This window comes from Neomonachus schauinslandi, chromosome 2, assembly GCF_002201575.2.
Source record: "Neomonachus schauinslandi chromosome 2, ASM220157v2, whole genome shotgun sequence".
NCBI lineage: Eukaryota > Metazoa > Chordata > Mammalia > Carnivora > Phocidae > Neomonachus > Neomonachus schauinslandi.
This window is the reverse complement of record NC_058404.1, coordinates 143,177,615-143,203,420: the sequence shown is the minus strand read 5'-3', so window position 1 is coordinate 143,203,420 and position 25,806 is coordinate 143,177,615. Positions and strand designations below refer to the sequence as shown.

The 25,806-nt window shown below is 44.4% G+C and overlaps 1 protein-coding gene across 1 annotated transcript; it reads right to left on the bottom strand.

Moving 5' to 3' along the window:
• Positions 1 to 140: 140 nt before the first annotated feature.
• Positions 141 to 24,492, bottom strand: NAAA (N-acylethanolamine acid amidase). The gene is made up of 11 exons (XM_021702337.1): positions 24,234 to 24,492; positions 23,498 to 23,662; positions 19,895 to 20,021; positions 15,375 to 15,465; positions 11,367 to 11,443; positions 7,017 to 7,189; positions 6,816 to 6,878; positions 5,564 to 5,630; positions 5,168 to 5,196; positions 1,445 to 1,522; positions 141 to 802 (listed from the first exon to the last, which is right to left on the bottom strand). The coding sequence occupies exons 1-10, from the start codon at positions 24,434 to 24,436 to the stop codon at positions 1,447 to 1,449; spliced, it is 1,071 nt and encodes a 356-aa protein (XP_021558012.1). The 5' UTR covers positions 24,437 to 24,492; the 3' UTR covers positions 141 to 802; positions 1,445 to 1,446.
• Positions 24,493 to 25,806: the final 1,314 nt, after the last annotated feature.

Here is a 25,806-nt window from a genome sequence, read left to right as displayed (position 1 = left end):
AAATTCTACAACGCAGCTGTGCCCTCCTTTGCATCCTGACATTTAAACAACATCACGAGAGCTGCTTGCTTGGGATAGCTGCTCAGAACCACACAACTTCGGGGATAAGAATGGAGGGACAACAGGAAATGTATTGGGAAAAATGTTTATTCTCCTTGCCAACATCTCTTTCAACATTTTATTAACTAATGAAAAATGACAATCAGAAATAATTTGGTTTCATATTGCTTTCAAAGAGCTGTAAGAAAGTAGCTATTTAGAAAAAGGAGGCCCATCAGTTTTTATAAAGAAACATTAGACACATTATGCAAAGTGAGAATCCCATCCCACGGAAACACATGATCGAAGCTCAGACTAACAAACACTCAAACAGGCTCTATTCAAACTACAGTTCTCCATTTCTTTTAGAAGAATCTTTTTTTCTCAGACTCTTCCAGAAGCACTTCATAATAAACAAAGAGGTCTGGCCAGCTTGTTTCTTCATAAGCTGAGGTCTGACAACATTGCTACATGTTGTGGGGAGAAGGGGCTTGACCTCTGAGACCAATTATCTTTGAGTTGTTCAAGTCAGTACAGACAGTGGAGAGAGGGTCAAGGCAAGCGAGGAAGAGAAGCAAATGCAAGACGCCTATCACCCACTTCAGCAATACAAAGTGCAAAGTGATCCTCCTGCCCCCACTTCACAAGACTGAAAAGCTTAATGAGGAAGGAACCTGTATTGTTCCTGGAATAATACAATCCTTTCTTTTTGTTTTGTTTTTTAAAGTACAGCTCTTCAAGAATTTCATTTTTAAGACATCATCTGTAAGGGAAGAAAAAGAAATGTACTTAATTCAAACACCAATTTTTAACACTGCCATGATAAGCAAAGGACCAAAACATCAGGCCAGGCTGACAGGTTCCAGAAGACCCCGGCAACAGGGAAAACTGCCTAGGTTTGGTTTTAGGCACAGCAAAAAGGACGCCTGCTTTTTCCTCATGTTCTACCCCACACCGATGGGCTCACCAATGCCTGAAATAAATTCTGCCGCTGTCCTCTGCCTTCATTATCTGTTTTCTCAGGTTGCCAAGGTGCTGGGCCTGCCTCACTATTATTCTGGGGACAAGCAAGTCTTCCCAGTTATTTCCCCCTCTGTGTCAGTGAAGTTAACACCCTGCCCTGAGAACGGGTCTGAGTAAGGGACGAAGGGCACTGGGCAGAGAAGATGAGCTCCCATACCAGCAAATTCAAGATAAATACCTAACAGTGACATTAACCTGACCCACATGACAACCGTTTGCCAGATGTCTGTCAGAAGATATTCTATATGTATAGATGTTAAAGATGTTACCACCCTCTGTGGGAAACACCAGCACACACCCACCAATGTCCCCAAATGAACAAATAACAACAAATGAGCAGAACTTTCATAGCATGGTTGAACCCACTCTTCTGCTTACTTACTTTTAACCCAGGTTTCTGATCCTAGTCATGTACTTCTCTGGGTTGGCAGCACTCATTACTGTAGTATAAACGGTGTAGCTGAAAACAGTGAGAGGAATTTTTATATGCACGTCATTGCCTCTAATATTCCACAGAGGAAAAAAAAAATACCAACCTAACCCTTGGGACCTAGGAAAATAATACAAATAGAAGCCTATATATGTCAAAATGTTCAAACTTTATAATTCAAGTGATCACACGGCGCCCTTCCTTTCTATTTTGACAACACCATGGAAGGCCACGTTCAAATGCAAAACTTCTCGGACCCCTCAGAGTTTCACACTGTGGCAATGAGGGAGAGGCATCCGTCAGCCTCACCCCTTGCTCTGCCCTATACCATAAGAAGCATGTGTGTGGACCCCTGAGCCTTTGCATTTGGGCTTCAAGCTCGACTCCAGGAAAAAGCCATGCCTTGGCCACCCACCAGGCATGGGCTGTCCATAGTGGCTACACGCTGCCATCAGGAGAACACCACCCAGGATAGTGGATCACACAGGCCCCGGAAATAGCTTGGAGCTCTTCAGGCTAGGTACTTGGGCCAGACTCACTAAACAAATGCTCCTGGCCCAGTGGATTCCTTATATCAAGGGAGGGTTAGAGGAAGGCCAGAGAGGAGCCTCTAAAGCTGGGGGATGAAGTCAGGGGGCCCCTTTACCCAGATCTAAGGATGAAAAGCACAATGTAATTTATTCAACATACTGCATAGCAAGAGACCAGAACAACAGGAGTACATGCACATGCATGCACACACACACTAGGACCCCTTCCCCTCACTCCCTTCATCTAATTCTTGTCCAGGACACCAGCTGGGATGCATGCTCAAGGCATCTGGAGCTGGGTTGTTCAGGATTAGGAAGAATTAGTGGCCCAAATTGTACACCTGGCTGAAGACAGCTATAAGTGCATGCAGAGCTCGTCCAAGGGTAATGGAGATTCCCTGAATAAGGACTTCAGCTATTTATTTACTTTGGTCATAATTCTATTCTCCGTCGCTATTTTAATATTTTCTCTGCTCACAGCCACATCAGAGGATGGAGTTCTATCGCAGGTTAGTGTAATTTTGTAGCACAGCACAAGGGGGCAGCATTGAGCTAACTGCTTCTGTGGAGATTTCTTTCTGAACTTTCTCACAGTGAACAGCCTTGGTTGCCAGGAATCATTACAAGGAAAGGGCCTGAGAGTCAGGGATCTATGTTAATTCTGGCTCAGCGGTGAATACCCTTTAAATGCAGTTCCTCGGGGCACCTAGGTGGCTCAGTCTGTTGAGCGGTTGAGCGTCAGTTTCTTGCTTCAGATTCTTGACTTCAGCTCAGGTCAAGATCCCAGGGTCCTAGGATCCAGCCCAGCTCATCAGGGGAGGCTGCTTCCCCTCTGTCTCTCTCCCTCTGCAACACCCCCCACCACCACCACTCGTGCACTCTCCCTCTCTCTAAAATAAATAAATCTTAAAAAAAATAAATGCAGTTCCTTTTGGGTTTTCAATTACACAACAGAGAAAAATATTACTTGGTTAACTACAATTTCTAACAATTCTATTTCAACAAAACATTTCATACGCCATCTAAACATTCATAGCCTTTAACTCAGTAACCCTACTTCTGGGAATTCAGCTAAGGAAATTAATCCAAAAGTAGGGGGGGTTGGGGGGGCATTACAAATATGTTTATTTCAGAGTTTTAATAGAGGAAAAACTAACAACTGGAGAATGCTTAACTCAACTATACAATATATTCAATTGGCTATGGTGTACCTATTTAAAATTATAAGGGCTGTTGACAGCATGGGCAATGCTTTTAAAAAATATATCAACTCTTGGGGTGCCTGGGTGGCTTAGTCAGTTAAGCATCAGTCTTTGGCTCAGGTCCTTATCTCAGGGTCCTGGACTCCAGCCCTGAGGGGCTCCTGCTCAGCAGGGAGTCTGCTTCTCCCTCTCCCTCTGCCCCTCCCCTCTGCTCATGCTTTCTCTCTCTTAAATAAATAAAATCTTTAAAAATATATAACAACTATTTTATTTTAATACTAATTTTTAAAAAGATATAATCATTTATATAATTATTTTAAAAACTATAAGAACACACAAAAAAAGAACATCCCTATTTTTAAAATGAATATTAGAAGGGCAAAATTGTGCCCAACTGGAAAGGATACAGTCATTTGTGTTGTGTGGTGGAAACGGCTCCTACAGGCTGGTGAGAGCCAACTGTTAGCCATGCAGGAATCAATCGTAAGCTTGAAATAGGCCAGCTGGGAGTCTTTAAGCATGGAAGTCAATAAATGCTACAACTGAAGGGGGGGTGTCTTTGTTTTTTGGGTTCCCCTCATCCTGCACACCCACCCCCCACCCAAAGAGCTAGTTTACCAGCATAACATTGGGTATCATTTGTTACCCAAACAGCTCATTTGTTAGAGTGGCAAAGTACTGACTAATTTGTTTTTCTGTATTGGCTGTTAGAATATTGCTTACAGAATAAATTTTTTAGTGTTACTCTTTTTATCAGGCCATACTTACAGAAAAAAACTTTCAAAGGGACAATTTGAAGATATGTTCCTATCATGGTACAAAATGAAAAGGATACCACCAGTTTTGAAAATATCTTAATAGCTAAGGAATCTTAAAGTACCTGTATACAAAAGCTATTCCAGAGGCCATAGGAAAACTATTTTGTGTTTGTGTAAAAGAGGATCATTTCAAAGAAAAAGAAAAATCAGTTGGGTATTTGAAACTCAAAATCGCTTTACAGGTTTTGTCTGTATTAGGCTATTTCCTGAAGAGGACCATTTTGATATTCTTGCCTTGGAGAAAGCAGATACAAGAACATGAGAAGGTAGGAAATGCTGGGTTTGGGAACTTACTGAAGTAAAAGGAGATAAAACTGCTTTGACTTGCAGATGCCTCCTCTTTCATTTCATTAAATTAAGCCCCACCGCACTAAGCAAAAGAAGGTGTCTGTGCCCCTAAGGAGCTAATCCTAGGTGCCAGGCAATGAAGCACCACCTTGAGGGGACAATGAAGGGCAGGCTGCTGGTCTTGACAGGGGGACCTTCAGAGTTTCCGGGGCAAGTCCTGTGGCTGCCTCTCAGGTTTAATTAAGAGCTTCCTGTGACAGGAGTAGCTTCCGCCCAGGGGTTCACATCAGAGGATGATGTGGGCTGCAGACCCGAGAAGCCGCTGCTCACACAATGCTCCTATCAAGGGTACAGGCTAAAAAAGAAACAACAGCTTCGATGCTGAATTATCTGTAGACGGAGCATGGTGGTAGCAGAACGTCCCAGGAAGTTAAAAGGAAGCCAGTGGTGTCTAAAGTTTAGTTCTAACAGAGTGAGATTAAGGCGCTCATAACCAGGGCAGGTGGACCCAATACCAGACTGATTTAGGATGAACACATCACTGCCCTCCTTCTTCTGGATCACTCTATCCTCCTTACCTTTGTTTTTCTTCACGGACTTCTCACCTGACTTATGATATATTTGTTTATGTGCTCCTCCCCGCCTCCTCCCTATGCCCCACCAGTAGAATGCTGGCCCCATGAGAGCAGAGACTCGGTTTGGTTCACTGCTGTACCCACAGCACCCAGAAAGCCTGACCTGTAGGGGCCCCCAGAACCCTGCTGAGCCAAAGAGTATGGGAGTGAGTCCCCCATTCTGGGGTGATGTATGAACAGATGCGTTTAACATGTCACTTACTTGTTACACACCGGAAACACAGACAAAACCTGCAAAGGAAAAAATCATATTACAAAGACTATTAAAAGGTAGAAGAAATATGTAGAATATCTATAGGAAGAATAAAACTACCTAACACTCTAGCCTGAAGACTTAATAGAATACAGGATTTTTGTCTGTATTTTGAATCCTTTCTCCTTTTAAACAATGAACATATACTGAAACAAGTTGACAAAATGTCATCGGACTTTTTAGAAAGGTTTTCAACTGGGTGAAACTCTGACTCCAGCACTGTCTTCTACCACATTTGCCTGAGTTCAGAGATTTTGGAGGAGATTCTTTTTTTTTTTTAATCACGATTAACAAAGACAGCAAACGTCCTGGGTAAGAGCTGGACATCACGGCACGGTAAGTTACCTGGAAGAGCGTCTCCAGGCTGAGGTTTGCCTGGCCCGTGGCATTAAGGGCTTTGATGGCAGGTGTTCTGGAAGGAGAAGGGTCAAAGATTACTTGGCACTTCAGGAAAGGCCATCAGCTCTCGTACTGGGAGCCTCCGTACAAGGCCCAGCTGCCTTATCTCCCTTTCACCAAAGCAGATTCTGGCCCCCAAACATGCTTCTTGCCCAGTCTCAGACCACCATGGTAAAATTAATTCAACAGTCAAGCCCACAGGCACCATCTGCTCCAGGAAGTTGGGCGGGTGAAAATGTATTGCTATGAAATTAAATATTTGCCACCAAACACGTGGGGCAGTAAAGCCAGGAGGAAATACCTAACAACCTGCTGTTTGGGGATGCATGGACTTATAAAATGTTCAAAATTAGAAGGGCCAGGGGCGCCTGGGTGGCTCAGTCGGTTAAGCGTCTGCCTTCGGCTCAGGTCATGATCCCAGGGTCCTGGGATCGAGCCCCGCATTGGGCTCCCTGCTCAGCGGGGAGCCTGTTCTCCCTCTGCTGCTCCCCCTGCTTGTGCTCTCTCTGTCTCTGTCAAATAAATAGATAAAATCTTAAAAAAAAAAAAATTAGAAGGGCCAAAGAGGGGCGCCTGGGTGGCTCAGATGGTTAAGCATCTGCCTTCGGCTTAGGTCATGATCCCGGGGTCCTGGGATCGAGTCCCGCATCGGGCTCCCTGCTCCTTGGGAGCCTGCTTCTCCCTCTGCTTGTCTCTCTCTGTCTCTGTCTCTGTCTCTGTCTCTCATGGATAAATAAATAAAATCTTTAAAAAAAAAAAAAAAAGAAGGGCCAAAGAAAGCCCCTAACTGGTTTGTTTATTTATTTATTTAAGAGAAATGTTTTCCTTCCCAAAAAGTCTTACATAGAAAACCATGATTCTTGTTCTACCCTTTATTTTTACAGTTGAGTAAACAGAGGCTCAAGGGGCCACGCAGTGAGTCATTAGCAGAGCTAGTGGTGGAACATAGGGCTCCTGACCCTGAGGCCAGGGCCAGCCTTACCCTCTAACACCCAACCAACTGCCCAGAGCCCTCCCCCCACACACTCCACTACACACTCCACTCTCCCATCCCGGCCAAGACATTGGTGAGGGGGCCCAGGTATGTTTTCTGGAAGAGGGTAGCGCCTCTAGGCCTCTCTGGTTCTCTCTCATTAAAAGGGCACATCCTCCTGACCCCAAGAGCACGCTGCAAACTGGACGGGGTATAGAGGCCGACCTTCGGTCATCTTTCTTAGGTGCTGGCTTCCAGTGGTCGTAATTTGTCTCCACCCGGAACCACCTATAACAGAGCACATCGTCTGGTCTTACCCAAGGTCATGTGGCACAGAGCTAAAGAAGAAAAATATACAAAAACCTCTAGTTCACCAGTTGAAAAACACTATTGATACAAAATGACCAGAATCTTAATTCTACTCACGCTCCATTTAAAGGATCTAGAGGCCAAATGTCTGCTGGGCCATTTCTGTTCCTCGTGATGACCACTCCCTCCCGGGGGGACGTACCGCCAACAATATAATAAACATCAGCAATGAGGGGAGTCTTGGCCAGTTTATACACAGCTGCTTCAAAGTTGTCCGACTCACTCAGGGTCTGAACAAAAAGACAAACCTGCATTAGCATCATCACCCACGGCAGTTATCCATACCAACTGGTGGACAAATGGGCCAAAGCACATTCTCCTGACAGATTAAGCCATGGCTACCATCTCAACCTGCCGGACCTCATGCTCCTGCCATCAGAGCTCCCGAGGTGGAAGAAACCTCAGGGGGGGGCCGACAGCAGCCGGACTTTTCTCACAAAAGGAAAGAACTGTTGACAAGTTCCGGGCCCAGCTCACCAACCATGGGCCACGTGCTTTCTAGGCAGGTCACCTTCACAAAGGACTCCCCATGTTTCCTCATTCATTTGTTCTTTCTTTTTTTTTTTTTAAAGATTTTTATTTATTTATTTGAGAGAGAGAGAGAATGAGAGAGAGCAAGCACATGAGAGGGGGGAGGGTCAGAGGGAGAAGCAGACTCCCCGCCGAGCAGGGAGCCCGATGCGGGACTCGATCCCGGGGCTCCAGGATCATGACCTGAGCCGAAGACAGTCGCTTAACCAACTGAGCCACCCAGGCGCCCTCATTTGTTCTTTCAACAGGTCCTTCCTGAAGACCTACTCCATGTTAGGCACTGTGCTGGTGTGGAGACAGAACAGTGAATATGACTGACCTAACCCGTTCACTCCAAATTTCCAAGGATGACACAGAAGTCAACGGGCAGTGGCGACACAATGTGTGGAGTGTCACCATGGAGAAGCAGTTGCTATAAAAGCCATAGCAGGGGACCCACCCTCACCCAGGGCATCAAGGAAGCATCCCGGGGAGGTATCACACAAGCTGAGGCCAAAGGGACAAAGGGAAGTCAGGCTGGTGAAAGTGGTGGTTGTGAGGTTGGGCGTGGGGCTGGGGAAGACAGTTCTGGCTCAATGGAATAGTTCAGCAAAGGCTTGGAGGTGGAAGACAGCATACTACATCCGAGCAGTGAGCAGGGTGTTCGGATACCCCCGGGGGCTCATGAAGACTTCCAAAGGTCTGTGGCATGGACAGTTAAGGGGATCGCTTTCCGTATCTTCAGCTTCCATAGGTGCTCCTTGCTCAAGCTGATCTGCTCAAGAACATCCTGCGGAAGAGCATGCCCTTCCCACCTGCATCTTCAAAATCACTCTTGGAAAGTACGTTTTCTGCTCACCCATCCTGAATACTGCCAAGGCACAGTGTCAGGGGTGGGGGTAAAGTCAAACAAAAGAACAATTCAAAATATTAGCATCTGCAAAGGTGCCATCATTCAGCGCCATACACCGTCAAACCGGGGCGGGGCTTTGTGGGCCTTCCTCTCCTGTATACATCTTACTGTTAGGGGGTGAGGTATTTAGGGTTGAATTGGTTGGTTCTGAACTCAGCAAAATTATAAAGGGAGGCAATAGAAGTCATGGAACACTGTTTTAGGTCACCTACACCATCCTGCAACAACTATCAAATAATTCGTTGCCTCTAACAGAATCCTATGAGAAAAAGCCAAAGAACATCAGTAAGAAATACTGAAGGTGGTGATGACTTGCTTCATTCAGGTGGCAGAGTCAGGGTGGGACATGCACCTTATCTCTCCGGCTCAAGAAGTGATGGAAATGGGTGGTGACTGCTCATGGGTACGGGATTCCTTTTTAGGTTCTTTCATAGGTTCTTTTTAGAACCTATGAAAAGGTTCTAAAATTGATTGTAGATATGGTTGCACAACTCTGACTATACTAAAACCAGGGAGTTGTATAATTTAAATAGATGAATGGTATGGCATGTGAATTGTATGGCATTATACCTCAATTAAATATACACCTACCTTATGACCCAGCAATTCCACTCTTAAGCACTTACTCAACTGAAATGGACATACATGTTGACTAAAAGCCTTGTACAAAGATTTCTATAGCAGGCTTATTCCTAATGGCCCAAGACTGGAAACAACCCAATGTCTATCAATAGGAAAATTGTGGCATATTCATACAACTGAATATTCTTCAGTAATAAAAATGAATGAGCAAGTGATACAAACAACATGGATGAATTAGAAAAGCACCGGGCAGAGTGAGAGTCTGTACTCTAGGATTTCATTTATACATATTCTAGAAAGGCAAACTTGTCTGTGGTGACAGAGGTCAAAGAGTGGTTTCAGTGGAGGAGGGTGTCAGAGGAGGTGAGGAATTGTCAGGAAGGGAACAGGAGGGAAATTTCCAGGGACTTGGAAATGTTCTGTATCTTGTTTTGTTGGTGCTTACATGGGTGGATAAATGAGTGTGTACAACTGCCAAGACACATTGAACTGAACCCTTAAGATCTGTGCATGTCACTGTATGTAAATTTTATCTAAAACATTTAAAAATCATTTTGCTGTTAAGAGTCCACCAGATAGATCTAAATTCTAGTTCCATTTTTAAATGGCAACATTCGAAATACACTTTCATCTTATGATGAAAAGTTTTAGGGGCACCTGGCTGGCCCAGTTGGTAGAGCATGGGACACTTGATCTCATGGTTGTAAGTTCGAGCCCCATGTTGGGGCAGGGATTACTTAAAAATAAAATCTTAAAAAAAAAAAAGTTTTAGAGGTCATCTTAAAAAGATATGAAGTATATGGAGCACCTGGGTGGCTCAGTCGTTAAGCGGCTGCCTTCGGCTCAGGTTATGATCCCAGAGTCCTGGGATCAAGCCCCACATCGGGCTCCCTGCTCAGCGGAGAGCCTGCTTCTCCCTCTCCCTCTGCAGCTCCCCCTGCTTATGCTTGCTCGCTCTCTCTCTGTCAAATAAATAAATAAAATCTTAAAAAAAAATGTTTAAAAAAATAAAAGATATGAAGGATACACAGTTTGTCAACATCTTCAGGAAGTACCCAGGTTAGAGGTTGAGGAGAACTCCAAGTCCACAGGGACTAAGATCATTTAGAGCTAGTCGAAGAAGGGCCAAAAAGGTTAAAGCTGGGCAGGGCCAAATCCTGCACCAAATGTGATCAAATTACAAATTAGAATTTATATGAGGCCTGGAACTCTGCTGTCTATCTAATAGGTCATGTAAAGAAACTTTTTTTTTGTTGTGTGCAGAACTACTTTCTAATGCCTTTGTTTTGCTAATTCTGATATTTGCAAATGGAGATTCTAAAAGGAGGGTACATTTTTATCTGCAGAAAAAGCATACTGTTATCTCTTATCTCAATCAGTTATCAAGATTAGGCTATAGGCTAAAACTGTAGCCTGTAACAAAGATTCTCTCCTTAACCAATCTTTGGCTAGGCTCCTCTGAGCCCTCTCCTTGATAAGGCCTTAATCTTGGCCTATAAGGACATGAACAAACATAACAGAGTTTCTAACAGCTCAAGGCTACATCCCTAAGGTGGCCCTAGCCCTTCTTCTAGTGCCTGCCTGAGAAAATAAGGCTGCCCAAAGAATTTACTGTTTGTTCCAGCCAGCGCTTAAAGATAGGGCCCCTGTTTTCCAGTCTCTGCAGGAGGGTAGAAGGCTAACTTGGATGAGTACCAGTTAGCAACCCCAGATACGTTTGACATGGACAACCCCTCTTTTACACTTTCTGTAAATTTTCACGTCTCCCACTCTAGAGAGACATCCCTCTCTACTCCCTCAATACTCCCTTTAAAACACCTGGTCACCTCTGTACAAATCAAAGTTGAGTTCAGTTCACCTTGGACATTCTTCCCTACTACAAGAGTACACTACTGATTAATCTGTCCCTACCACTGATTTCTTTTTATTGAGGTATGACTGACATGTAACATTATATTAGTTTCAGGTATACAATGCAAGGGTTCAATATTTGCATATATTGCAAAATGATCACCACAATAAGTCTAGTTAACATTTGTCACCATCCACAGTTACAAAAAAAATCTTTTCTTGTATGAGAACTTTTAAGATCTACTCTTAACAACTTTCACTTATGCCATATAGTATTATTAACTATAATCACCATGCTGTACATGACATGCCCATGACTTATTTTATAACTAGAAATTTATAACTACTCCTTTAACTAGTGTCCAGCTCTGTTTATCTTTGATACTTATTATCACAAAGGCTGATATGCATTTTGCAAACCCTTAGATGCCTATCCTTTTTAGGAGCTTCTTACGTGAAAGATAACATTGTTAAATGACACAGAGCATTACAACATGAACCCACAGAAGATGAAGTTAGGGTGTGCGGGGCTCAATAGTAAGAGTACTCACAGTGCGGATAAGCCAGCTGATTGGATAGTGTCTCTGGAAAAGGGCAGCGATCACATTCTCCCACCACCAGCCTTTGTCTGCCGAGTTGAGGAAGAAACAATAAGTATAAATACGAATTGTTGCCCCAGTTCCACATTTTAAAATTCCTTATATCTTATTTCTTTCCCATAGTACAAGCTGATGGGAGAGAAAAGTTGGTGGATGAAGAGTGATTTTACGGGTGCCTGGGTGGCTCAGGTGGTTAAGCGACTGCCTTCGGCTCAGGTCATGATCCTGGAGTCCCGGGATTGAGTCCCATATCGGGCTCCTTGCTCAGCAGGGGGTCTGCTTCTCCCTCTGACCCTCCCCCCTCTCATGTGCTCTCTCTCTCTCATTCTCTCTCTCAAATAAATAAATAAAATCTTTAAAAAAATAAAATAAAATAAATTAAAAAAAAGAGTGATTTTACTGGCATCCAGTTTTCAAAGATAAAGCTCAAATTTCATGGCACCCATAGAAAAATGTAATTTATATATATATACAAATTTCTAGGGATTTGGAAATATTCTGTGTGTGTGTATACATGAATTTTCTGTATACATATTTTACATATACATAATCTTTTGTGCCTAGAAGCAATGATAATTATGTGAAAGGAAATAATTTGATTAATCATCCCAGGCAAAGCAGAATTATGTAGCTATCAACAGAAGTGGCTCAATAAGGATTAGGAAGACTACAGAGAATATACCTTTCAGAACTTTAAGTTTGATTTGGGCTCACATTTTTTTAAAAAAAAAATACAAATTTACAGTCATTCTCCAAAATTATTTTTTTTTAACATCTTAAAAAAGTCTTTGTTGGGGATTTATTTCCAAAGAAATAGTTTCATTCAAGACATAAGCACTGAGCATCTACTATGTGCCATACTGTGATCTGGTCCAGTCCCTTGGAATTTAACAGCAAACAGAAGTAATTAGGGTGCCATGAAGCACACAAAATTTTGGTAACTGTAATAAAGAAAATAAGACAGAATAATGTAATCGTGAGTAATGAGGGAGGGTTCTTTTTGAGAGGAATGTTCAGGGTAGCCTCAATGAGTTGTAGACATTTGAGCTACGATGGGCAGAACATTCCAGACAGAAGGCGTGGGTGTCAGGGCCCTAAGGCAGGGACAAGCTTGGTAGGTGTCAGAAAAAGAAAGATGCTGGTGCCTGTGGAACGAGGGAGAAGGAGACAGGCATAAAATGATGTGCAGGAGGTGGCCACACAGAGTTCTGAGGTCAGTCAGGACTCTGGAGTCGTTAGGAATGGAACAGAAATTCAGTGCAGGTTTTAAACAGGGGACCAACCTGGGCAGGCCGGCTGCTGGGAAGAGAAAGAATTAGAGGAGGGTGAGAAGCCGTGATGCCAGATGAGACGCTACTCCAGCAGCACAGGTATGACGGCAGCTAGCCGAGCGGTGCAGGTGGACAGGATGGTCAGGGACAGCCCGGTTTGCGTGGTGAAAACTGACCCAGGGAATGACTGGTCAAAAAATTCTCCTGGTACAATCAGTGCAGCGGAAAGAAGTGCCGTATCCTGAGACACGGAAAAACCAGGAGAGGAACAGGTTTGGGGCGGGGCAGAGTGAGGGCAAGAAGAGGGGAAAAGAAAAAAGCAAGAGCTCTGCATAAGCATGCCAAGGGTGAGGCCGCTAGCAGCCATCAACGTGGAGAGGCCGAGAAGGTGGCTGGGTATTCCAATCCGGGGCTCAGAGGTCAGGCCCAGAGATGGGACCATGACAAGTAAGTGCTCCATGGCCCCTACTCTGTGCCAGGCACCGCTCTGGGAGCGTCACATCCATGAAGCAGTTCATCCTCATCCCCTGCTTTCCAGGTGAGGAGACAAGCACAGGGTTAACACCCCGGTGGCGGCTGCCGAGCAAGCAGGTGACAGCTTGGGCACACAGACACCGGGCAGGCTGGCTCTCGAGTCTGAGATCTTACCTGCCGGGTGGTTTGTTAAGCCTCCCCAAACTCTATGCCACTTATTGGTCCCCCTCATATCCCTACCTTTTCCGGGGAGGGGGGTGTCAGAGGCCCTGTTGGCATTCTCCATAATGTCCAGAAAGTTAACTGAATATCTTATCTCTATTAGCAGAGATATCTTACCTTATTGTTCAGGCATTTTAACTCCATCTTAGCAGACTAAAATAGAGCTAGTTTTCATTAAAATAAGGATAAAGTAAGTATTAAAAAGGCAGTTTGACAGTATTCAGTTAAATGTGCATGTCACGGAAGAACTCAGTTATTTTTAAACTGCAAATACCTTAGGTTCTACTGATCAGTTGTTAAACAGTTTGAGTCACAAGATGATGGAAACAAAATCCACCCTTTAAATATACACTTGTTTACAGACATTCTGTGTAAAACCTTAGTAACTGTCACCTGTGGTCTGAGTACCATTGGTTGAGAATCAGTCTCACAATGGGGTACCTGGGGGGCTCAGTCGGTTAGGCAGCCGACTCTTGATTTCGGCTCAGCTCATGATCTCAGGGTCTTGAGATCAAGCCCCGTGTCCAGCTCCTCACTCAATGTGGAGTCTGCTTGAGGATTCTCTCTCTTCCTCTGCCCCTGTCCCCTGCTCTCTCTTTCTCTCTCTAAAATAAACAAAGAAATCTTAAAAAAAAAAAAAAAGAGAGAGAGAGAAATCAGTCTTGCTCATAGCTGACTTTTGAGAAAATGCTGAAGAAACCCATTAGGATAAAGAACTGACTACTGGACGCTGATAACATACTCAGCCAGCAGCCTCCTGTTAAAGCCTTATGTAAAAAGGTAAGAACAGACCTAACCAAAGGAAACAGCAACGTGAAGTCAATCGGGTTCGTCCAATGACCAACACTAAACTTTAAGTCTTTCTTCTTAGCTCAGCTGCAAGTTCCTGAGGACAGAGACAAGCGTTGGTCGACCTCTGGGTTTCCCACGCTCTGTGGAACTGACTGATGTCCCTGAGACCTGGGGAACGGCAGTGGGGTCGTATAACCAACAGAGCAACTGGGCCAGGACCTGGGAGACCAGTCTGAGAACCACTTTTCCACTTCACCTCCCAGCCTCAGCTTCCTCCTCTGCATCATGAGTGGGGTCGATACTATCAGCCCTGCCTGTCTAACAGGACCGTCGAGAAGGTCTACTGAGAAAACTGACCAGAAAGTGCCCAGTAAGCTATGGAGTGCTTTATAGCTGTTGCCTGTAGGAAGCCATCACACAGCCTGTACATGACTGCAAGAGCTTCCTAACAGTCTTCTGCTTCCATGGTTACCCCCACACGATCCAATTTCTAGGTAGCCGCCAAAGTGATTCACTTCCTGGCCTAAAACCCTGCTAGGGCTTCCCTCACACTTAAAATCCAAACTCCTCAGTCTTCCTCTCCACCTCTAATGCCAGTCCCCCATGGTATAACCACACTACCATCTTTTGTTTCTAGAATCTGCCAGGATCGTTTCATTTCTAGAGTTCCCCCAGCTTCTGCAGACCTGGCTCCGGGATTACAGAACCCGCAGTAACCGCCCCACCCCCTCCTCTGTTCTCTATCACATCTTCCTGTTTTGCTCTCTCTCTCTCTCTTTTTTAAAATATTTATTTATTTATTTATTTATTTATTTATTTGAGAGAGAGAGAGCACAAGCAGGAGGGGCAGAGGGAGAGGGAGAGAGAATCCGAAGCAGACTCCACACTGAGTGCGGAGCCCATTGCGGGGCTTGATCTCAGTTCCCAGAGATCATGACCTGAGCTGAAACTGAGAGTCAGACGCTTCACCGACTGCAGCACCCAGGCGCCCCGTTTCACGTTCTCTGTAGCACTCATCACTACCTGAAATCATCTTCATTGCTTATGTGCACACTGCCCATCGCCCCCGACTAGGCTGGAAGTCCTTGCTGCTTAGTGTAGTCGGGATTCATCTATATGTTCGGCTGGGGGAGCAAATGAAGTACCTGATAGAACTGACCAGGAATATGGCTAAAAATGCTCAGGAATGTGTTTTGATTACCTCGTTCATTGCCAGAAACTGTAAACTTGTATGGACTCTGACCAGTCCATAATCCTACATAGCCAATAAACGTGGTTCCTGTGAATGCAACCTGAAATCAAGAGATAGGTATCATTTTGCCATTCCCACCAAACATATATTGAAATCCTCTGTTTTGTCCCCCTCATGGATTTTTTTTTCTTTTAAGTTCCAACATAATAAAAACTCTTAAATAGCCTTCTGGAAGGTTTACCCTGGGGGTTCCATGGATAGAAATCAGTGGGTCTGTGATCTTGCATGGGAAAAAAGGTACATCTTTATTTTCACTCATTTCTAACTGAAATTTCACTTCTTTAGTAATGGATGCACGAAACAAATCCTGTGCTCACAGCAGGGCCTATGATTCTGCCACCACAGACACAGCAGATATTTCCACATATATAACGCTATCATACCTACCTTGACGTGGTATAATTACATATCCTGAAACACCACTCATAATTATCATTATGTGAGTTATTAGATGCACAGCTAAAATTTACTATTTAATGTGTTGAGAAAAAGTATAACATTGAAATGGCTATATTCCAACATAACTGGTTTTCTTTGTAATCCATACATTTTATTTTGTGTATTATAAAACATTCTGAGAAGGGATCATAGGCTTCACCAAAGGGGATCATGCCCTAAAAAGATTGAGAAACTCCATCCTAGAAATAGCAAATGGGCTCCGATTAAAAACTTGTGTTGACTTGATCATAAGTCATGCATCTTATAAGCTCTGTGAGGTAAGAGGAAATAAGTGAGATTGTTTGCCAGTCATAATCATATTTAAATTTTAAATATTAAAAAACTATTTTACATGTATCTCTCATGTAATCCTCATGGCTATCCCATGAGTTATAGGGATCACTTCCACTTTAAATTAAGGTAACAAGCCCCAGTGGTTGCAAGATACCACTATAGGACTATGAGGAGAAAAATCACACTCTAGCAGTTACTGCAGATACCAGATTTCATTTCTTTAAAGAGATACTTAGAATGTGCCTGTTCAATAAAGGTTAACCAGTATTTTTTATTTTGAGAAACAAATAGGCCTGGGTTAATATTTTTCCTTAGAAAGCTGAATTTTAGGGGCACCTGGGTGGCTCAGTCAGTTAAGCATCTGCCTTTGGCTCAGGTCGTGATCTCCGGGTCCTGGGATTGAGCCCCACGTTGGGCTCCCTGCTTTGTGGAGAGCCTGCTTCTCCCTCTCCCTCTGCGTCTCCCCCTGCTTGTGCACTGCGCGCACACTCTCTCTCTCTCTGCCCCCCATGCTGTCCCAAATAAATAAATAAATAATCTTAAAAAAAAAAAAGGCTGAGAAATAAGTCAATCAGAGAAAGACAATTATATGATCTCACTGATATGAGGAATTTGAGAAACAAGACAGAGGATCATAGGGGAGGGGGGGAAAATGAAACAAGACGAAATTAGAGAGGGAGACAAACAATAAGAGACAATCTCAGAAAACAAACTGAGGGTTACTGGAATGGTGGGGGGTGGGAGGGATGGGGTGGCTGGGTGATAGACACTGGGGAGGGTATGTGCTACAGTGAGCGCTGTGAATTATGTAAGATTGATGAATCACAGACTTGTACCCCTGAAACAAATAATACATTATATGTTAATAAAAAATAAATAAAAGCCATTTATAGAAGACCTAAAAAAAAAAAAAAGCTGAATCTAAACTCTGTAATCTTTTTCATCATTTATTTCTACCTCATCTGGTTGTAAAAATAATTTAAGGTAGCTAAATTACAAAGAAAAAATGCAGTGGCCTTAGTTTTTTAATGACCTTTTCCCAGCTCATTGAGGGCTTTCTTTTCTTTTTTTTTTTTAATAAAGATTTTATTTATTTATTTGACAGAGAGAGATACAGCGAGAGAGGGAACACAAGCAGGAGAAGTGGGAGAGGGAGAAGCAGGCTTCCCACTGAGCAGGGAGCCCGATGTGGGCTCGATCCCAGGGATCGTGACCTGAGCCGAAGGCAGACGCTTAGCGACTGAGTCACCCAGGCGCCCCTCATTGAGGGCTGTCTGTGAATTCTCCCCACTTCCATTCACGGCAGTAAAATGGGCATAATTCTTCCTCGCTGCTAAAGCCTTTACAAAATGTAACTATATGAAGAAAAAAAATAATCATACTGTCACTTCATTCATATGACACACTGACGCTCATATTAAGGTCACTCTTGAAGGGCAGAGCAAATTAAAGTTTGAAAATAAAAATCACATTGTAGTTTCCAAGATATGATAACACATAATTATAAATGATTCTGGGGTATAATTTGCAAACTCTTTTATCTTGTGGCTCTGAAAAACTGTCTTTATTTCTAAATGCCCGTGTTTTCCATTGTTTCTGCCAAGTCAGTTAACATAAACAGACCCTTAGCTGTAGCAAGAAACTCTAAAACACGGTCTGAGTTTGGGGGGAAGAAAGCCATTGGGCTTTGGTCCTGCCTCTGCCACTTCTCCCCAATGTGAGCTGGGGAAACGTCCTCTGTATAAGGCCTCCCCTTCTCACATGGAAAATGAGGGTGAAAATGTTGATTTGTGCTGCTCAAAGGGCTGTGGTGAGGATCTAATGAAGAATGGTATGTGAAAATACTTTAAAAATTATGAACAATATTCAAGAGATTAATTATTTTGTACATAACCTGTTCTTAATTTAGCAAAACAATTTCTTGGCCATGAGCCCTTAGCATAAAGACAATACTCAAGTGTACACCGTTAGATTTGGTAATAATAACTTGAGCACTAAGAGTCAAGCCATACCAGCAGACTATTTCTCATGGGCGCTCCAGGACACACAGGAACAAAAGAAGCATCAACATTTGGGGTGAGGTCTAGGGGTGCCCGGGTGTCTCAGCTAGTTAAGCATCTGCCTTCAGCTCACGTCATGATCTCCAGGTCCTGGGATCGAGTCCTGCATCGGGCTTCCTGCTCAGCATGGAGTCTCTTTCTCTCTCTCTCTCTCTCTCCCCCTCTGTCCCTCTCCACTGTTTGTTCTCTCTCTCAAATAAATACAATCTTTTTTTTTTTTTAAAAAGGATGAGTTCTAGAGAGAACCGTTGAAATAATTTATTTTTACTGCATTTATTCCTTTGTCTACTTAGAAGAATTTCTGCTTATTGTAGGTAATGGAGAAAAGCATAGTCAATTAAAGTAATTATTGTCCCATCATCCAGTAATACCTGCTAACATTTTAGCAGATTTCCTTTAGGAATTTAGTATGCATGTATATTCTGTCATTGTTACCACTTAAAACCATTTTTGAAGTAGTTCTTCAGCTATAAACCAAATTGTTAACAGTGGCGAAGTAAAGGAATGAAATGGAAAAATGAGAAACCTTCACTTTATGTATTTCTGTATTGTTTTCATTTTTATGAGAAAAAGTTTTTGTTTGTAAAAGCAGATGACCAAGTATTTAATAAATGAGTTTGCAGTATTTGTGACTCAACCCCTAAATGCAAAGAACATATGAAATATAGTCCTTGTCCTTAAACAGTGTCCCCCAAAGCCAAAATCTGGCTTTAGCAGGTTGTTTCATGGCAATAACATGCTTTGTGTACTCAATGAACATTGATTAAAGCTGTCTCTCCAGATGTTTACAGAGAAATGTGAAAACAGTACATATTAGGTTGTATTTTTATGATGAAAATAAAATGATCTAATTTCTTTTTTTAAAGATTTTTTATTTATTTATTTGAGGGAGAGAATGAGAGAGAGAGAGAGAGAGCATGAGAGAGGGAGGGTCAGAGGGAGAAGCAGACTCCCCGCCGAGCAGGGAACCCGATGCAGGACTTGATCCCAGGACTCCAGGATCATGACCTGAGCCGAAGGCAGTTGCTTAACCAACTGAGCCACCCAGGCGCCCTAAGTATAATTTCTTAAAGATCATACTTAGGAGAGTGCTATGGGTCAATCATACTTATAGAATGAAGGACCATTTATTACTTGGCCACTATTTATTGAGCATTTATTACATGCTTTGCAGAGATCACTTCATGTAACCTTTATAACTACCTCCATAAAGTAATTATTAACCTCTCTGAGCTGTAGTCTGCAAAATGTGTCTAAATAATTTCCCATGTTCTCAAAGGAAGTAAGTGACAGAAACAGAATTCAAACCCAGGACTGTCGGACCTCAAAGTTGGCTGTTTCTAGCCATGACACCACGCAACCCCTCCCTATTCCAGGAGCAGCCTCAACACGGGAAAGCTGAGAAAGAGCTGATATGGACGACTGATCATATTGATAGTTATTTCCCTAAGGAAAACTGGCTGACGTCTTTAAATAGATGCTCAATAATAATAAATGACCCTTCCTTCCACGAGCCTAATGGACGTAAACCTCTCTTGTGGTTTTGTTTTTCTAGGAGTTTGATGTTTTCTATACCTTAAACTGATAACACACTTAAGCAGCAGGCCATCCTAGTGATTGCAAACTTCGGTTAGCAGGTCTCTCTGATTTCTGAATATTACAGTGTACAAACTATACCTGCCCATTCTTTAAGAACTGCACATTCACGGTCAACTTGCGTAAGAAATTTCCAAAAGGATAATCCAGATTCCGGCCATGGTAAATGTGGCCTCTGGAGTCTTGAGCCACAATACTGGTGCAGAATCTGAGAAAATAGAAAAGTACAATATGAATGAATGAGAAAAATAAGAAAAAGGAAAATGAGGTTTCATTTAAAAAACAAATCCTTAAAGTAAAACAATTCTTATAATGGATACATATGATAGGTGATCCTTGTACAAGCATATGGATTCACAATTCAAGATGAAAAGCACAGCTAGACACACCTCATCAGTGTTCATTTGGTGTTATTAGACCGTTGCCCTTAGCACACATGGCAGTGAAAAGATACGGAAAGAGAATTTCATCCTAAATCTAAATCTGAGGGGCGCCTGGGTGGCTTAGTCCATTAAACATCTGCCTTTGGCTCAGGTCATAGTCCCAGGGTCCTGGGATCGAGCCCCACGTCAGGCTCCCTGATCAGTGGGGAGTCTGCTTCTCCCTCTCATTCTGCCCCCACTCACGCTCTCTCTCTCAAATAAACAAATAAAATCTTTAAATAAATCTGAAACTGACCCATTCTGGGCTCAGCTAGACCTCAGAACTTTGCTTATTCCTCTGCTTGGCAGTATGTAGTCTATTTAACATACCATTCAAAGCTAGTTCAAACTCACTTCTCTTTTATGAATTTCTCAGAGCATGTACAAGGGCACTAAATCATTTTGTTCCACAAAATGTTTCAGTTTGTCCTCTGAGGGAAAACAGTCAACTCTTTAGGGGCTTGGCACTTTCCTGTCCCCATCAGGGCTCCCTGCACAGAGCTAGTAAGAGAAAAGGAACTTTTAAAAGAACTCCCAGCTGGGGCACCTGGGTGGCTCAGTCGGTTAAGTGTGTGCCTTCAGCTCAGGTCATGATCTCAGGGTCCTGGGATCAAGTCCCAGGTCTGTCCGGGTTCATCCAGGTCCATCGGGCTCCCTGCTCAGCGGGGAGTCTGTGTCTCCCTCTCCTTCTGCTCCTCCGCCCTGCTCATGCTCTCTCTCTCTCAAATAAATAGAAAAAAAAAAAAAAAAAGAACTCCCAGCTGGAAAGAAGTATTTTATGGAAAGGAGGAAGAGGTTTGTTAAGATATCTAAGTGTCTGTTTCTTCTAAGAATATGTAATGTTCTATGGAAAAATACTTAAAGACAGCATACCCAATTCTGGGGAAAGAGATATACATCCATACAAACAAAACGGAGAAGTATCCTGAAAGACTGTTGGTCATTTCTGAGTAGCAGAATTGTGGTTAATTTTTTTCTTCTTTTCTGTATTTGCTAATTTTCTATAAGGACTACATATTACTTTTATAATAGGAGAAAATAAATGTTACTTAATTTTTTTGTTTGTTTAAAAAAGGAAGTTTGGTTAGTTCTAAATTTTTCCCAGGATTTCTGGTCCTCAAAGAGTTGATGTCGAAGAGGGGGCTGATAAAACACTGGAAGTGGCTAAAGCAAAGTTTGTGGAATCTCTCCCAGAGAATTTTTCAAAACTGGCAAGACAACAATATTTCTATGTCAAGCTGAGTACTTTTTTTTAAGTAGGCTGCACGCCCAGAATGGAGCCCAACGCGGGGCCTGAACTCACGACCCTGAGATTAAGCCCCGAGCTGTGATCAAGAGTCAGACACCCAACCGACTGAGCCACTCAGGCACCCCGTAAGCCAAATATTTTAGCGTGAGGTAACCCACAAGCTCAGGGAACAAGAGGGGAGCTGTGGGCTTTAGGGGAAGTACTGCAGTGTGCTGGGGACACAGGAGCTTTTAGCAGCAGCTCTGACCACTCACCAGGCACCTGACTTTCAGCAAGTTTTCCCTTCTGAAGCTTGGTTTCTACACAACGGGTAATAACCATTCCCAGTGCCTGGCACTCAGGAGGCTCAGTAAAGGGTAGCTAGTATTATTCTGATTCAAAAAGCCCTACATCAGAAATGTGAACAGAACATTTCCTTTGTTCTTTTTTTTTTTTTATCTGACCAGAGAGAGACACAGCGAGAAAAGGAACACAAGCAGGGGGAGTGGGAGAGGGAGAAGCAGATTTCCCGTGGAGCAGGGAGCCCAACGTGGGGCTCGATCCCAGGACCCTGGGATCATGACCTGAGCTGAAGGCAGATGCCCAACAACTGAGCCACCCAGGTGCCCCTCTTTTTTTTTTTTAAGATTTTATTTATTTATTTGAGAGAGAGAGACAGGCAGAGATAGCGACAGAGATAGCGAGAGAGAGCACAAGCCGGGTAGGAGGGACAAGCAGGCTCCCCGTTGAGCAGGGAGCCTGCCCATGCAGAGATTGATCCCAGGACCCCAGAATCATGACCTGAGCTGAAGGAAGAAGCTTCTCTGCTTAACTAACTGAGCCACCCAGGCACCCCCCCCCTTTGTTAATTCTAATGGCATCTGATGGTGCTTTTTGTTGTCAGGCAATTCAATACATACCTTAAATCAAATCCAAAAGTTAGAATGTTTTTATTAGAACTTTTGCTTAAATCTGCTTGCATACATAGACTCCAACAACAACAACAACAAAAAAAAGTGGAAGTAAAATTTTTCTTTTTTGTAACTGAGAAAGTCACATGTCAGAATAGGAAAAAGATGGGGGTAGGAGATGAGGAATGGTAAAATTAACTTGGTTCAATTGAAAAGCATGTTCATTTAACAAGTTTGTCTTATCTGTGTCTTTAAACACTCCCCTAAAGAGGAAGGCACTCCATGCTTCTTAACCTATCCTGCCTAGGGGTTCAGGGAAGATACCAGGGGACAGTAAAGCTGCCTTATCCCAAGAACCCTTTTCCCCCCCATATCTTTTGGCAGCCGAAAGCTATTAAGCATGTCATTAGATAAGGCTGGTCTGGTGGCAAAACAGTAAGTCCCGAAGGCAGAAACCAGGTCAAACCTCTCTTATTTCCAGGACCTACTACTGAGCCAATAAGACTTAAGACTCTCCCTGCACTTTGCATCGGATCAGCTACACACTCTTAAGTGCTTTCACTTCTGTGTGCCATTTTATCCTGCCCACACTGCCTACCAAATACTGGCTCTCCCTATTAGCCAGAATAATGTTCCCTGTGACACCAGCCCTGGAGGGTACAGACTCTGAAAGAGAAGCCAGGATCTCCAGCCATGACAAACATGGAGGGATAAATGCAGGGGCACAAATGAGTGTTGGGATGACCCCCTGCATTATAAGGGTGCAGGGTCACTGGGTTACCTAGAGGGTCCCTATGAGATTGGGGTTGGTTCTAAAAACTTCCTGTTAACGAACATGTTGAGTTTGGAAAGTGAGATACTACCTGCATTGGTAGAGGGATAAAGAGGGGCTTGGGGAGAGGAAAAGGTCAATGTTGAGGTCAGAGAAGCTGCTTTCCTTCTGGAAGCTCATGATGTCCTGCTCAGATTTACTCAGAGAGGCAAAGAGGAAGCACTGGAAGTTTCAGGGCAGCCCCGGCACCACCCTATTTTTTATCACACTGGAAATAAGTCTCCTCCCAGCCAGATGTGGCAGGAGTCCCTGGTAAGTCCCAGTTAATCCACGCTAGCGTGGGACACTCACGCGGTGGACTCATAAACCAGGTTGAGTAGCAGGCAGTCGGCCAGGCTGTAGTTCAGGACTTCGCACATGCCACGGATCTCGTCGGTGAAGGGCTGGGGCAGGAAGCGCGGCAGCTCCTCGACCACCTTTCCAATCAACGCGTGGACCCACTTGGGGACCTTATTCCTAAAAACGAAGAACCACGAGGGTGTTTGATCTGCTCAGGGGTCGAAGGGGTGCGACAGCCCAGGCCCGGCATCACCCAACCCGCAGCATTCCGAAGGGAAAAAAGAAAACTCGGAAAGGGAGGTAGGGCGAGCGAGTGTGGTCCCCAAAGGGGCGGACTTGGGGAGACTCGCCAGACCTGCAACAGGGGTGTCGGCTGCGTTCCCTACTCTGCGTTGAGCAGGCGGGTGACAACCTGCACGCCACCCTGACCCAGAATGTCTGGGGGAAGGGCGTGCCTCTGGTGACACCGAACTTGAAAGTCAAACCAGCCGCTCCGATCCTCCTCAAGCCCGACGCTTCCCAGAGCAGCAACAAATGCCAGCTCTGGTCTCCGCGGAGTCCGCACGCTCCTGAGGCCGCGGGTGAGGAAGCTGAGGTCGAGGGCAAGACGGTCCCCAAGGGTGAGGAGGGGTAAAGCGGCTCGGTTTACGGCCCAGGTGGCAGCACGCATCTGGGCTTCCGGCACGCGGACTCAGGCCGCAGGCGGTGCCCCGGGGCTCGGGCCCCGCGCCCGCGCGCCCGCGCTCACCCGAGGATGTGCGCCATCGTGGTGCGCAAGAAGTCCAGGTCGAAGTGCCGCAGCACCGGCAACCAGCGCAGCTCGGGCGCCGCGTCCAGGCTCACGTTGAAGAGCGGCAGGGCTGGGGGCGAGGCGGCGGCCAACACCCCGGCCCCGGCCAAAAGTAGCAGCAGCGCCAGCCCCGGGCGCGCCCCCAGCCCCGCAGCTCGCATGGCTCGGGCTCCGGAGGCCGCAACTGGGACCGCGGCGGCCAGCGGGCTCGGGTAGGGGCTGGCGGAGGAGGAGTCGGGGCGGTGCCCAGAGCTCTGGAGGCGGAGCCCGCGGCGCGGCTGGGCCCGCCGGGTCTCTCGCGGCTGCAAACCGCAGGAGAGCAGCGGGCGCCGGCTCGCATCCGCGCTTCCGGCCCCCATCCCTCCTGCGGGGGCCGCAGCCCCGACTCCGGAGAGCGCTAAATGCTGCGGACCTCTCACACTACTCCCCGCCCCATTCCTCCCCATGGGGTCCAGAGAGTGTAAACTGGGGCCTGCAGGGGGTTTAAGAACATGATTTTCAGTAGCGAAGAGGTAGCAGGAAATCCTGTTGTAGGAAGGGATCTGTCCCTTCCTCTCCGCCTCATTTGCTTATATTTAAATCATTCAAAAGTTTATCTGGGTTTTACAAGAAGGAGAATTATTTTCTGTTCAACACTCCCACGTCTTTTCAGTTAAAAAAAAAAAAAGCTTAAGAGTCAGTTAATACTTATGTGCCAAACGTTTTTGCTGAGTCTCGTTTAACCATCAAAAGAGGCCAAAGATAGGTTCTACTAACTCATCCCCGTTTTCCTGATGAGCAATGTGAGGCTTGGAGAGGTTAAATAATTTGCAGGATGACACCCCACTGGTGGGCCTGCGTGCTAGCCTCCAAGCTAGGCTGTCAGAATCCAAACTCCACCTTCAAAATCTTTAACTGCACCTCTCCGTTCCCAATATCTGGGAGACAGAAAACTTGTCTTAGGAAAATCACCGGACTCAGCGAGGCTGGGACGTTCTTAATGGTTAGCAGGGGCTAAATGTGTAGAGGAAATTTAGAAAGTTCATTTATTCCAGGTTTGTTTTTAACTCCCCCCTACCCCCCATCAAATAGAATACACCACTGGTACCTCTGATTTCCCCCCTCCCCCCATTTTTTATGGCTTGTATGTCACTGGGTTAACAGTTTCAAGCCTCTGCTTCCACTTTTAACTGGACTTGGTGTAAAATCTAAACAAAGACCCTGGTCTTAATTTGCTCATTTGCAACAGCAGTTGTGTGCTTAAGCCAGGGGCGCATCCTGAGAATCACCAAAAGAGTAAACAGATTAGTTGAGTTTAAAGAGGTGCACTTGCATTAAAAAAAACAAAAAAGCGACTTTCTGTCACTTAAGGTTGATATTAAAAAGATAAAAATAAAAGATCTGTAAGACAACCATGATAAAATGTATTGAATGAACAAATCTACATTGCGGTTAAACAGGCATTATTCACAATTAAGCTGAGCTTCATATAATTTTCTATATTACATTCTTCTAGTATTAAGAGGTTACACATGTTATAGGACAGTTTAAA